The 15,697-nt window shown below is 35.1% G+C and overlaps 1 protein-coding gene across 1 annotated transcript; it reads left to right on the top strand.

The window, feature by feature from the left end:
- The first annotated feature begins 10,983 nt into the window (after positions 1-10,983).
- LOC129256533 (uncharacterized) lies at positions 10,984-14,688 on the top strand. Its single transcript, XM_064097843.1, has 4 exons — positions 10,984-11,126; positions 11,835-11,898; positions 12,421-12,717; positions 13,660-14,688. The coding sequence occupies exons 2-4, from the start codon at positions 11,835-11,837 to the stop codon at positions 13,794-13,796; spliced, it is 498 nt and encodes a 165-aa protein (XP_063953913.1). The 5' UTR covers positions 10,984-11,126; the 3' UTR covers positions 13,797-14,688.
- Positions 14,689-15,697: the final 1,009 nt, after the last annotated feature.

Genomic DNA, 15,697 nt, shown 5'->3' with positions numbered 1-15,697 from the left:
AGTGCAATTACAGTGACGTATAACAGGATAGAAGAGTTGCAATTTTGTCTCTTACATTTTTAACGTTTTCATTTTTTTAATAGCATGTACTCGTAATATGTAATATTTGATATTGTTGGCATTGCATCTATCTTTGCTTTCTCTTCCTCTCTCATATCTTTATTTCTTCTTTCCTCCAATTTTCTGTTTCTCCATTCTCCCTATCCCTTTTCTCTTGTAAGCCAAGTCTGCCCCGACTGTAGGTTGATTTGAATGAATAGAGGTGGATCGGCTAGAATGTAAAATATAGAGTGCTATATGCTTATTTCGGTTATCTATTCGTTCGGGTCGACTTTTTGCTGGGGCGGATTTGTACTTTTGTTAAAACTTCGATGCATGTCCAACAATCTATATGTTTCAGTGCTCCATTCGACCTTGTTAACCGCCTTTTTGTTCAATTACACCGATTTATCGTTCTCTTTATAACCCAATAATCTACAATGCTATTCAATGACTATGCCAATTGTTACGCATTTCTTTTTCCCTGTTCTTACTTTTTCCGTTCCACACGTACGTCAATTTTTTATCAACCTAATTCCATATCGCCACTCATTTATGTTTCTTGCTACTTTTGCAAGGTCGAATGGAGGTCACTCTTTATTGTGTATATTGACTGGCTGTTTTATTTATTTATTTGTTTTTATCCATATATAATATATACCTTGTTTGTATATTTGCGTTTTTTGTCAATTTATATGTCATATTTTTTACCTTGTACTAGCATTTGCAATTCAGCCTTTGGCTGCAACGAATGTTTTTTGATGTACCAATAAAGACCATTATTATTATTTATATTATTACATAAAAGAATGAAAATTTTTATCAATATTTGTAATCGTGAACATTATGTCTATAAAACTAAACAATTGATGCGAGCGCGAAGCGCGAGCGAAAAAAAATCGAGTTTTAGACTTAAAAACGGGACACGCTATTCATTTTTTGTAAAGCATGAAGAGGATGAGTAATAGGGGATCTTTCTACATTAATAGCGCGCGCGCGCAAGTTTCAGATTTAATCCTAGAATCTAGGCATTCTAAACACATCTTTTATCATTAAAATCAAAGCGCGAGCTTAAAATATTTGATATTTCGATCTAAATAAAAGTGCCAATTTCAGCTCTATATTTCAAGCAATTTGTAGGAAAATTGTGAGGTGGATATGGATCGCACTTAATAAAAAGCTGATATGTTTAATTATTATTACTTTGAGTTTTGACATACTAGGACCGGGATATCCTTAGAACATGTTATCATATGAAAATGATGACTATCTTTCTATTCCTCTTGCTAATTAAGCGCGAGATGAAACAAAAAGGACAATTTAATTATTAAATTGATATCTTACTTATAAATGCATAATGAGGGCGCGGAATTCATGCGAGTGCAAATCGCGATCCGAAATTTTGATAAATTGTTTGTTGTGTAATCAATATTTGACACATATATAACTCGCCAATCAAAATGCGATCGTACAGCGCTAGCTGATACGTGTTGACAATCAGGCCTGAAAAGGGATATTTTGAAAACTGTATGGAATACACGAAAATAATAAGTACCTGATAAATCAAAATTTGCAAGCGAGCAGAAAATGTTAATATTCAGACCATAGAACTTACATTTTTACAGAGAACTTTATAAAAATCAATTTGTAAATCACGCAAAATAATGAAAGTTCGATTTCCGAGGTGAAATATGTTTTGTATTTTGTATATTGACTTCCAAACTAGATATTTTAGCTCTATATTGAACAAGTTATTTAAACCACCTAACAGGCAATGCGAGCGCGAAGCGCGAGCGAAAATTTTATATAGTGACATGAAAGATTATTTTTATTTTCCAAGTCTTCCCCTCATTTCAATCTTTTTTATTCATTCGTCTTGCTCCTCTTCTTTTTTTCTCCTCTCTTCCTTTTTCCCCTTTTTTCCCTTTTTTGCTCCGCCAGTAGGGGGGCCCGGGCGCGAAATTATTTTTCCCACCGAGTTCTGGACCAACATATGAATATTCATGACTTGCGTCTTCGGATTAAGAGTACGCATGCGCGTGGACTATGCCTCGACCAGTGATGGTCGTAAGCATTCACGTTCAGTTGCTCAGAATGAATATTAGCATCGTCAAATTACCGGTACTCTTACATAGTTACATATGCCTTATATATATCCAATTCTTAAACACTTTTCAAACTAGCTGCCATTAATGGCAAGACATGTGCTAGGCTAGGGCTCGCTTAGGCTAGCGCATTAACTTTACCTCAAATCTGGACCTGTCTAATACCTAGTACTAATCAGTGTTGTAGTGCCTTGGCCTTGAACATTCAAGCCTTGGCCTTGGCCTTGAGGATTTTGAGCCTTGAAATTTCAAGGCATTTTCAAGGCATTTTCAAGGCATTTTCAAGGCATTTTCAAGGCATTTTGTATTATGTACTTTCATTTGTTTTATAAGTAATTATAAATGTTTCAGTTGTTTTTTTTTATATTTAATGACACTAATGGTCAATACTACCAGTCACCAGTAACATCAGCAGCAGCAGTAGTATGTGTACTAGCAGTGTCATCAATTGTAATTGTCACCATTATCAAGAATTTTCAAACAAAGAATACATCAGTTATGAAAAATAGCATTATGTATTGGTAATGTGTTGTAATCATGACTAGTGATGTTAATGACAGTAAATAATAATGATCAAGATCAAGATAATAGTGCTTTGATGACAAGAATAAATTTGACATCTGACTGCAATTTTGACAACAATATTCATACTTTAAACATAGCTAACTCTAACGCACGATAACAAGGTTGATTTCTATTCCATTAGGATTTTCCTTGTATTATTTTCTTTGGCCAACAAGAATGAAAAGATTTGGTAAACTTGAACACAGTCTTCAATTTTGTCATATCCAAATGGGTTATGTCAATGGCATGATGAGCCAGAAACTTTGAGGGGCCAAGTATGGCATATAGAGCAAAATTTGTGTCAAAAAAAAAGAAGAAAGCGATTGAAGCGAGCGAGTGAACAAAATTTGTCCCCCTCTTTCTATAGGAAAAGCTAATTTTGCGATAGATTGTTTAAAAAATAATATCACATTTACTCTATCTTTTCATTTCCCTTCCCCCTTATCTAAGTGTATTCTTAGTGGTGGAACTTCTTCTTCTCTCTATCTCTTTTCTAAATTGTATATTTGTTTTGGGTCAGATTGACAAAACAATTAAAGGGGGAAAATGTTTACTTCTTTTTAATCATATATCGTTCAACAGTGAATTTCATTTCTCTACAGTTTCAAGGAAATAAACAACGTATTTGTTTTTGTGTCAATATGGTTTCAAGAAATAATGATTAATAAAAAAAAAGTAATTGAATAATTAATTATTATTAATATTATCAACAAGTATTAATAATTAATGATTGATTAACTGTTTAAAGAAATAATTAAGATTTACCCTCTCCCAACTAAGGGTATGGGGTGCGCCCTGTTTACTTTATATCCTTTTGAATATAACTTTATTTTGTTAGTATTCTTTATTCTGTTTTTTTAAGGTAAAATAAGTGTAGAAGATACAAGAAATGAGAATTGAAATTTAAAAGTGGTTGTAAGAAGAAAAAAAAATGAAAGCTGACAAGAGTCCTAAAAATGACTCATTTTCAGTTTAAGCATTTTAAAATTTTAACTTGCGTTTTGTGCTCTCTAGCCCCCCCCCCCCCCAAAAAAAAATCCCTGTAGGATTTTTATTTCCAAATGAAATATGCCCTTTTTAAAAAAGAAATATACCTTCTTTAATAATAAAACATAATACATTTTAGGTTCGAAAATCACAGATTTTGAATCGTGCTTGCATCAATTATTGTTTAGTACAGTACTAATCTTGCTCATGGTTACAAAAATGTATAGAATGTTGCTTAATGGTTGGAATATCACAAATTTTTGGCTGGCTTCCTGCACTCGCATCAATTATTGTACTCGTTCTCTTCCCGTTCACAAAAAAAAAATGTTTAGAGTGTCCAGTTTTCAGGTTGGAATATCACAAATTTTTGAGCTCGCGCTTTGCGCTCACACTTTTTATAAGGCCTATGAGATTATTTCATGTTTATGTTGTTTTATAAGAATAAAACTAAGAAGTGACTGATCGGGGAAAACATAGGTGAAATAATTTCGGGCCCCGTCCCCTATTGGCGAAAGTCCGATCCGCCCTCGTGACACATACACACACACCGGAAAAAATGGCCGGTGGCCCCCCCCCCCCCCCGAAAAAGCAAGGACCCCCCAGTGCCCCCCCCATAAAAAAATCCTAGCTACGCCACTGCATTGCATGGAACGTATTATAACGTCAGGCACAAACTAACGTCAGTGATCTTGATCCCCGTTTTCCCCCCCAAATTAAGGATTTCTTAGCTGAAAAAAAATTGACAAGCAAAAAAAAAAGATCTTCACGTTCAAAAGAGGGGACATAAGTCTTTTTTTTGTTGCATTTTGACATTACAAATTATTGATTTGGCTTCTCAAAGGGGGGAGGGCACGTCCCCTGGATCAGTTGTAAATTGTCAGGGGGCAGTCTGCGCCCCCCCCCCCCTTGGTACACTAGTTGTTCCATGCTGATACAGCGTAGATCAGAGTCTAGATCTAGAGACTAGACTAGAACTAAGATATTTTTTAGATCTAGGACTGGTTCTGTATATGGACTAGAAATATTAAACCATGTTAAATAAAATCAAACGTAAAGTTCGGAATTTGGTTCGAAGTTTTAAACCATGGCATTAGTCGGCTATTACTATTAGTATTAGGCATTATACAGGTCCAGATTTGAGGTAAAGTTAATGCGTTAGCCTAAGCTAGCCCTAGCCTAGCACGGTTACACTTCGTAATTCCGAAGGTTCTTTATTCCGAAGGTTCGTAATTCCGAAACACGAAAATTGCCTTTACCTCGATGTTCGTTAATCCGAAAACGTAAAAGGGTTCGTTAATCCGAACATTTGTGGCGTTATTCCGAAGGTTCGATAATCCGAAAACGAAATAAGGTTCGATGTACCGAAGGTTCGTTAATCCGAAAACGAAATAAGGTTCGTTGTTCCGAAGGTTTGTTAGTCCGAAAACGAAATAAGGTTCGTTAATCATTTCGTTTTCGGACTAACAAACATTCGGAATTACGAATCTCATTTCGTTTTCGGATTAACGAACCTTCGGAATTACGAACCTCACTTCGTTTTCGGACTAAGGAACCTTCGGAATTACGAACCTCATTTCTTTTTCGGACTAACGAACCTTCGGAATTACGAACCTTCGGAAATACGAACCTTCGGAATAACGAACCTTCGGAATATCCGAACCTTCGGAATAACGAAGCTTCGGAATTACGAATGTATGCGGCCTAGGACATGTCTTGCCATCATTAATACTTGTTGATAATATTAATAATAATTAATTATTCAATTACTATTTTTCATTAATCATTATTTCTTGAAACCATATTGACACAAAAACAAATACGTTGTTTATTTCCTTGAAACTGTAGAGAAATTAAATTCACTGTTGAACGATATATGATTAAAAAGAAGTAAACATTTTCCCCCTTTGTTTTGTCAATATGACCCAAAACAAATATACAATTTAGAAAAGAGATAGAGAGAAGAAGAAGTTCCACCACTAAGAATACACTTAGATAAGGGGGGAAGGGAAAGGAAAAGATGGAGTAAATGTGATATTATTTTTTAAACAATCTATCGCGAAGTTAGCTTTTCCTATAGAAAGAGGGGGACAAATTTTGTTCACTCGCTCGCTTCAATCGCTTTCTTCTTTTTTTTGACAGAAATTTTGCTCTATATGCCATGCTTGGCCCCTCAAAGTTTCTGGCTCATCATGCCATTGACATAACCCATTTGGATATGACAAAATTGAAGACTGTGTTCAAGTTTACCAAATCTTTTCAGAATATCATGAAGACTTAAAACATTCTTGTTGGCCAAAGAAAATAATACAAGGAAAATCCGAATGGAATAGAAATCAACCTTGTTATCGTGCTTTAGAGTTAGCTATGTTTAAAGTACGAAAATTGTTGTCAAAATTGCAGTCAGATGTCAAATTTATTCTTGTCATCAAAGCACTATTATCTTGATCTTGATCATTATTATTTACTGTCATTATCATCATTAGTCATGATTACAACACATTACCAATACATAATGCTAATTTTCATAACTGATGTATTCTTTGTTTGAAAATTCTTGATAATGGTGACAATTACAATCGATGACACTGCTAGTACACTTACTACTGCTGCTGCTGCTAATGTTACTGGTGACTGGTAGTATTGACCATTATAGTGTCATTAAATATAAAAAAAACAACTGAAACATTTATAATTACTTATAAAACAAATGAAAGTACATAATACAAAATGCCTTGAAAATGCCTTGAAAATGCCTTGAAAATGCCTTGAAAATGCCTTGAAATTTCAAGGCTCAAAATCCTCAAGGCCAAGGCCAAGGCTTGAATGTTCAAGGCCAAGGCACTACAACACTGATTAGTACTAGGCATTATAGACAGGTCCAGATTTGAGGTAAAGTTAATGCGCTAGCCTAAGCGAGCCCTAGCCTAGCACATGTCTTGCCATTAATGGCAGCTAGTTTGAAAAGTGTTTAAGAATTGGATATATATAAGGCATATGTAACTATGTAAGAGTACCGGTAATTTGACGATGCTAATATTCATTCTGAGCAACTGAACGTGAATGCTTACGACCATCACTGGTCGAGGCATAGTCCACGCGCATGCGTACTCTTAATCCGAAGACGCAAGTCATGAATATTCATATGTTGGTCCAGAACTCGGTGGGAAAAATAATTTCGCGGCCCGGGCCCCTCGGGCCCCCTGGATCCGCCTATGTAGTAGTAGTATTAGTGGTAGTAGTATATAGTAGTAGTAGTAGCAGTAGTAGTAGCAGTAGTAGTAGTAGTAGTAGTAGTAGTAGTAGTAGTAGTAGGTAGTAGTAGTAGTAGTAGTAGTAGTAGTAGTAGTAGTAGTAGTAGTAGTAGTAGTAGTAGTAGTAGTAATAGTAGTAGTAGTAGTATAGTAGTAGTAGTAGAAGTAGTAGTAGTAGTAGTAGTAGTAGTAGTAGTAGTAGTAGTAGTAGTAGTAGCAGTAGTAATGGAAGTTGTAAAAGTACAAGTGGTAGTAGTAGAACAAGAAAAGATATAATAGCATTTATACTAATAATAATAGTAATAATAATGGTGATAATAGTTACATTTATTTAGCGTTTCATTCTTTGTGTTTCTAAGCGCTTGACATGTAAATTATTATTTCCCGGTCATACGATCCATCATTGTTCTACGCATAAGTGCACCATCTCCACTCCCTGGGGAGTAGCCTGGCTATGCAATCGTTTATCAGTGCACACATGCCAATCTAATTACCATGACGTTCACATCCTACCGGGTACCCATTTCACACCTAGGCAGAGATTCCAAATGTGGATAAGTGCCTTGCCAAAGGACATTGGCGCCTGGTGGGATTCGAACCCTCGACCCTTGGTTTAAGGGTCAAGTAATGGTTTATCACTACACTGCGATACCTCCATATTATTGTTATCATTACAATTATCATCACTAATGTTATTACTAGTGACATAATTTTTTATTGAATATCATCATTTATTATTATCATCATTATGTTTATTATTGTTATCATTATTTTAGGTCTATGGTATCGTATTTCATCGTGTTTTCATACATTAACGTCAAGGTCTCTTAACAAACAGACTGATGAAACAGGCACACAGGAGATGACTGATATGTGGCGGGAAGTCAAAAAAACAAAACAATTATATAACAAAACAAAACAAACATGGTCGAAGCTCGGCACCGCGTGCAAGAAACTTTGAAAGGGCCCCATATGATGAATGATTCTTGCTATTCCAACATCAAAGTCGGTCTCGTGCCAAGGTCGTACACGGTATACTGTGTAATCCTTAAAACCAAATCCTTAAAGGAGAATGAAACCCTTGAAACCAGCTGAATCCATATCAAAGAGAAAAATCAAAGAAACATATTGTTGAAAGTTTGAGGAAGATTGAATGAATAATAAGAAAGTTATGAGCATTCGAATATTGAGATCACTAGTGCCATGTAGATCCTCCCAACGGCAATGCGACTAAGATCTGTGATATCACACACGTACAACTCCCTCATTACTTTAGTACTTATTTCACTTAAATTCTCACTTTTATAGAGTCTATCACAAGGTGAGGTGTTCTCTTTATGAGATGACAAGTACAGAGGTTTCACAACATTATATCATTGATGAATCGTTTGTCATATGATTAGAATGAGCAAAAAGAGATGTTTTGGGGTATATTTTCAGTGTCCAAATGGGAGAGTTGTACGTGTGTGACATCACAGATCTTGGTCGCATTGCCAATGGGAGGATCTCCATAGCATTAGTGATCTCGACATTCAAATGCTCATAACTCTTTTATTGCTAGTCCTATTTTACTCAAAGTTTTGTTGATCTTATTCTTTGATTTTTCTGCTTTCACAAAAGCTAACTTGCTCCAAGAGTTTCATTCTCCTTTAACAACGAATCGATTTGTCACAGGTACGTCGTCATATTCACGGAAATGTGGCGTCACTATTTGTATGTGATGTCATGGTCACTTGCTCTCTACAAGGCGAGCGACATACGGGCAATAATATCAAAATTATGAGGGTTCCGTTTCATAAACACTTGTCATTTAATAAGCTATGCACAATTTGCTACTCTCAGACAATCCAATCGAATGATTTAAAGGAGAATGAAACCCTTGAAACCAGCTGAATCCATATCAAAGAGAAAAATCAAAGAAACATATTGTTGAAAGTTTGAGGAAGATTGAATGAATAATAAGAAAGTTATGAGCATTTGAATATTGAGATCACTAATGCCATGTAGATCCTCCCATTGGCAATGCAACCAAGATCTGTGATGTCACACACGTACAACTCCCTCATTACTTTAGTACTTATTTTCACTTATATTCTCACTTTTATAGAGTCTATCACAAGGTGAGGTGTTCTCTTTACGAGAGGACAAGTACAGAGGTTTCACAACATTATATCAATGATGAATCGTTTGTCATATGATTAGAATGAGCAAAAAGAGATGTTTTGGGATATATTTTCAGTGTCCAAAAGGGGAGAGTTGTTCATCTGTGACATCATAGATCTTGGTCGCATTGCCAATAGGAGGATCTCCATAGCATTAGTGATCTCGACATTCAAATGCTCATAACTCTTCTATTGCTAGTCCTATTTTACTCAAACTTTTGTTGATCTTACTCTTTTATTTTTCTGCTTTCACAAAAGCTAACTTGCTCCAAGAGTTTCATTCTCCTTTAAGTAGCTTTGACCCATAATTTCGAATTTGCTGTCACAAGTTTAATAAAACGGGCCCCCAGGCTTCTTGTATAAGGATTTACATTAGTTGATTTGAAAGATGCTCACATCTCAGTTACAGGGGCGTCGATCCATTTTTCAGATTGGGGGGGGGGGCAAAATCATGAATCAACTTTCCAAAGGCGCTCGATCACACAAAACAAACAAACTTTCACACTCACACACATATGCCTATATATATATGACTCATGAGATAGAGACCCATATCCCACCAACAAATTAATGCGAGCGCGAAGCGCGAGCTGAAATTTCTTTATATTCTGACCTAAAAGCTTGATATTCTAAGCATTTTTGGTACCAATGATTAAGATTGGTATCTAAAAAACAATAGATGCGAGCGCGAAGCGCGAGCTGAAAATGTTGATATTTCGATCTGAAAAAATTTGAGTTTAATGGACGTTTTTAATAAAGAGCAAGATATATTTCCAACAAAAGATTATTGCAAATCGAAGTGGGAGTTCTTTTGAGGTTTAGAACTGAAAACGGGACATTATATTCACCTATTTGATCATGAAAAGTATAGGTTTTGCTACAGAAATGATGCGAGCGCGAAGTGCGAGCTGAAAATTTTTTATATTCCAATCTGAAAAGCGGACATTTTGAGCACGATTTTTAGACAAAGAACAAGTTGTGTATCTCAATCTCGTTTGCTGATTTCTTTGTAACATTACAATCTTATTTTATTTTTTGCACATGCGGAATTATTGGGGGGGGGGGCAAAACGATATGTTTGCCCCCCAATATTTCATTGGTGGGGCGATCGCCCCCCTGCCCCCCAGGATCGACGCCTCTGCTCAGTTACCTTTCCAATCATGGGCTGTCGTTGGGGTGAATTATTAAGTATTCATGAAATATGATATTTCGAATGTCTAGATTATAGATATAAAGATAGATAGATAAGTGTATGGATTTATGGATGAATAGATAAATAAATAGATAGATAAGTGGATGGATGGATAAAATAGATAGGTAGAAAAAATATATAAGTAGAATATATATATATATATATATATATATATATATATGGATGAATGAATGGATGGATAGAAAAATAGATAGATAGATAGATAATTTTTTTGTAGATATATAGGCAAAATATACATAGATAGATAAATTAATAAATTTAATGAATAAAATTGGGTTCACATTATGTATATTCAAATAAATAGAATTAATGAAAACTCATGCAATGCTAATCAATGGACGTGAATATTTTTATGATCATAAATATCATGATGAAAAATATGAAGGCCCTATCTAAGAAATGACGTGACCGCCCCTAGTAACTCAATGTTATCTTGTTTTGGTATTGTTGTTTAGTCGGCCTATTGTTTTATTTTTCTTGTGGAATGCCGTGACTAACACCTGGCACGGCCTCTTTCCTGTAGACCCTAATCAATTTGATGAACACGCTAAAGGAAATGAGATATTATCGGATGACATTACAACTATAAACAAAATTAGGTCATCGACACTTGGTAGTTAATTAGATACGCATGTATATATAAACCTGTGAATTGTCCAATTACTTTCAAAGTTCCTGGAGTCGCGATAAAGTACGAACTCTCCTGTTATCGCTATCATCCTCATTGTCCAAGTATTTCCAAAGCTCCTAAAATCGCGAATACTCACTATTCTGCCATCGTCAACAACCTGTACAAACATTCAATGTGAGTATAAAAAGGCATCTTGATATGTTTTTTTTCAGGAGTTGGTCTCAATCTGTGAAATGCTCGAGTATTGTCAACAGACCTTCGGTGCATCCCACTTTGCTAGTATAATTATGTATATTTATTTATATATTCATTTATTTATTCATTTTTTTATTTACTTATTTATTCATTTGTTATTTATTTGTCTATTTGTTTATTTATTTATTTATTTATTTATTCATTTATTTGTTAATTAATTAATTAATTTATTTACATTCAATTATTATTTCTTCAATTTCGATCTAAGATACAACCGTGATGTACTGATCGTGAGTGCCGATAAAAGTTGTGAGGGGTGTAAATTTGAATAATTTTCTATAATCCACGCATTAGTCAGATAAAATGCAATATAGGCCTAGTGAAACTACCTACGAGACTGGCATGGAGCAAGATCAAATCTCCAAGAATATTCATAGAAATATGCGTATATTTATCATGTTGAAAAACACAATGATTAACTAATTTGTTTATATAATTTCACTTTTCTCATTTTGTATTTATTTTTTTATTCATTTGTTTATTCGTTTAAGTAATATTTTTGTTATTATTATTGATGATCCATGTAGCTTACACGAGCTTATAAGTGATAGAAAAAGAGAATCAGAAGAATCAATCTCGAAGCAAACCTCCAAATTGATTTATTGTTGTTTTCTTCTTTCAATATAGATGAAGCAACACACAGTGATGACAGGTTTCATCCTGCTTTGCCTCATGGCACTTGAATTAGAAGGTAAGAAGATTGCTTGTTCACTCTTTCAATAGTCCCTCGGGGAGAATGGAATTCTGTATGTCATTTGGATAAAAATACGCTCTACTTTTTCTTTTCAACCAATAAAAGATGCAAAAAGCATATTTGTTGGGATTAATATCGCCAAAAATGATTTACCTATGAAAAAGGTGGTTTGTATATATATGTGTGTTTTAAATCTATATCGATATCACAATTTTAGCCAACAAGCATGAATGTTTCCTTTAAATAACAAATCGGGTGTTATTTTATTCCTCTATAGACCTGTAGTAATCATGGTAAATTCATACCCATGAAATTTTGTATGTCATTTTGATAAAATACGCTCTACTTTTTTTTCAACCAATAAAAGATGTAAGAATCATATTTGTTGGGAATAATATCCTTTTAATAGGATCTAAATAGCATTTAAAATAATGTATGATTGTATCGAAAGTATCATTTTAAGATAAAGCTTGACTTTTTACCGATCACTTTGTTTTTCAATAACTTTCATTTCTCCAGCACATCCCCATGGCAGACATCACGGTAGTAAGAAACGAATCGAAGCTTTCTTACAGAGATCGGGAATTTGTGAAAATTACAACGCCTCTTCGGTAGACGACCGATCTTCGTGCTCAGACGAGTTCGTCAATGGCCTCAGCCCCCGGAACTGGGGCCGACGTTCGCTCTCTGGCATCGTCGATTTCATTTGCCTGGAAGGTGGTTTGGAAGCCTCGTCTGCCTGTGTTATTCTCGACATCGCTTGCGACACGATCACTACGGAAACTTCGACATTGGAGAAATGCCCCCGTTCTAGAGGTAGGCCTATTATGACATGTATGACAAAGATTGTAGTATAAAAATCAGGAAAATTACAATAATGATAATGAGAACAAATGAATATGACACGTTGAAAGAGAATAACTTGTGATTAATGCCCTCACAGCTAAATTCAGATCAATATATAGGAAATTTGGGAATAAATTCACTCCGTTTGAAGTCATACATCAATAATGAGGATTTTGATTACAGTGTTTTTTCTCAAGACCAAGAAAAAGAAAAGAAAAGGGTTAAATATGGTATTTTTCTCAGTATTATGTCAAAATGTACTATACTATAATACTGCTGTCATCATCAGCATTACACTTGCGTACAGATGGGCGCTTCCCAAGAAAAAGGGAGAAGAAAAAGAAAAGGGATTATTTTTTCTCTGTATTATGCCAAAATGTGTAACAAAAATTATAGTCTTGTACGAAAAAAAAATCAAAGTATTCTTGCTCTTCGATCGCTCAAATAGTTGTCCCGTATACGTCAAAGCATGTCTGGCCCCTCAAAATTGTTTGCCTCGTTACGCTACATGCAGTATTATCATAATGATGATGATGATCATCATCATCAATGTCATCATCATCATCTCCATCATCATCATAATAATCACCATTATCATCATTGTTATCATCGTCATCATTATCACCATCATATCACCATTATCTTCATCATCCTCATCATCATCCTCATCATCATTATCATCATCATCATCACCATCATCATTATCACCATCATATCACCATTATCTTCATCATTATCATCATCATCATTATCATCATCACCATTATCATCATCATCACCGTCATCATCATCATTATCTTCATCATCATCATCATTATCACCATTATAATCATTGTTATCATCATCGCCATCATATCACCATTTAATATCATCATAGTCATTATCAACATTATCAATATTGTTCTTCTGTAGGCAATCGCCAAAGACGTGATGACTCCTCAAGCAGTGAGGAATCAAGTTCGCAGGAAGACGAAGATACCCCAATAACAACAACCACTACTGCCCCAGCGACTGCTACCACGCCAAGAACTCCAGTGCCTAACCCTTAAGCACTGGCGTAAAGAGGGGGGGGGGGGTCTTGCATGCCCCCCCCCCGAACAATAATGATGATATTTTCTGCATATTGTATGTTAAAGTCTATCATAAAATAAGATTTTTGTATTGAAAAGGGTCAACATAATTTGTTTTCTAGAAATGTTTCCCCATTTGTCATGTCCCCCCCAAAAAATTGGGGGGGGGGGGGGCTCATTACGCCACTGCCTGTTTTTCGTTGATTATGCCATGGACCTAGTAGGTCCATGAATATGCTAACATTATGTGCATTCAGTTCGTGCACCCCTTCTCCTTGATGTCCTACCAAAGTAAATATATATATATAATTCGTTTGAATATTTATAATCACATTTGATGGCTAAAAACTTGGTACAAATGAATTAAAAGTTGTTTTGAAAAATGAAAAGGTGCGATTCTAAGTGTGCCCCCCCCCCCAAAAAAAAAAGTATGCCTAGATAGAGGTTAGATCCAAACATCACAAACTTACTGACACAACCCAATTGAGCCATGGTGCATCATTGGCATCATCGCGACATTTATTCGTGTTATTGATGAAATATCTTATTTCAACTTTCAGAAAGGTTGCTTTCATTTTCTATTGGAAATTGTTTCTGTTGAAACAAAACTTGCACTTGACTCATTATTTAAGTTGCATATATTTATAATGTGTATAAATTTATGAATGTTTCATTAAGAGCTATATTTTAATTCTTTTAATATGTTAAGCTCATTAGTCGTTATAGGCACGTGTTCAAGACTGAATAAGTCATTGTCATTCAGTTTGTTACCTGTATAAATGTATGAAGGTTTTATTGTGAAGCAAAAGAGATATGTTTGTATAAAATTGACATGTGAAATATTAATAAAATCTCTTTTTTATGTAGAATATTCAACGGGTTATGTGAAAATTAGTTACAGTGTGGTTACAAGTGTGGATGTGTTATGTGTGCAATTGCAGGGGCGGAAATCTCTCCCAAAAGGTAGGGGGGACACAGGGGCGGATCCAGCCTTCGCCAATAGGGGGGGGGGGGGCAGAAATTTGTTTCAGCCATATTTTCCTCGATCGGCAGCTCGAAGATGATTTTTGTTTGTTTCTTTGAAGGGATAGTCCTCATTAGTCACTTCTTAGCTTTATTCTTATAAATTAATATATAATATCATAATCCTTATTTGTATGATCCGAGCGCGAAGCGCGAGCTAATTTTTTTGGGAAATTTTATGTATTTTTTCCTAAACTTTGAACTGATTGTGGTCTTGTTCTTTTTATCCTGAAAAAGATGTGTATGCAACTGAATAATTACTACGAACGCAAAGCGCGAGCAAAAATGTACTGATGGAAAAGATACATGTTAAAATAGCATTTAACAAACAAATAATGCGAGCGCGAAGCGCGAGCTGAATTTTCTTTGACATTTCGCCTAAAGAATGGAAATTCTAAGCACTTTTTGTAACTCAAGCGGAATAGGTATATCAGTAAACAAATAATGCGAGCGCGAAGCGCGAGCGGAAAATTTCGAGATTTAGTCCTATAATATTTACTGAACGAGACACTCTATTCATGTTTTGTAAATCCTGAAAAGGATGAGTATTAATAATGTGAGCGCAAAGCGCGAGCAGAAAATTCTTAAATATGTTTTGAACTGGTACCTGTTAAGGACTGCTTGCACTTAGCCATGAAGGCGTTACATATTTCAACAATCAAAAAATGCGAGCGCGAAGCGCGAGCTGAAAAATTTTGAACTTTCTAAAGAAAGAATTGAAATTTTTAATCAGTTTTTGTAATCGTGAACAGGATAGCTATATAATTTAACGATTGATGCGAGCGCGAAGCGCGAGCAGAAAAAAATCGAGATTTATAGACCTAAAAATGGCCCACTCTGTTCATATTTTGTAAATC

The sequence above is a fragment of the Lytechinus pictus genome, chromosome 3 (genome assembly GCF_037042905.1).
Source record: "Lytechinus pictus isolate F3 Inbred chromosome 3, Lp3.0, whole genome shotgun sequence".
NCBI classification, from domain to species: Eukaryota; Metazoa; Echinodermata; class Echinoidea; order Temnopleuroida; family Toxopneustidae; genus Lytechinus; species Lytechinus pictus.
This window is presented reverse-complemented; position numbering and strand designations above follow the sequence as displayed.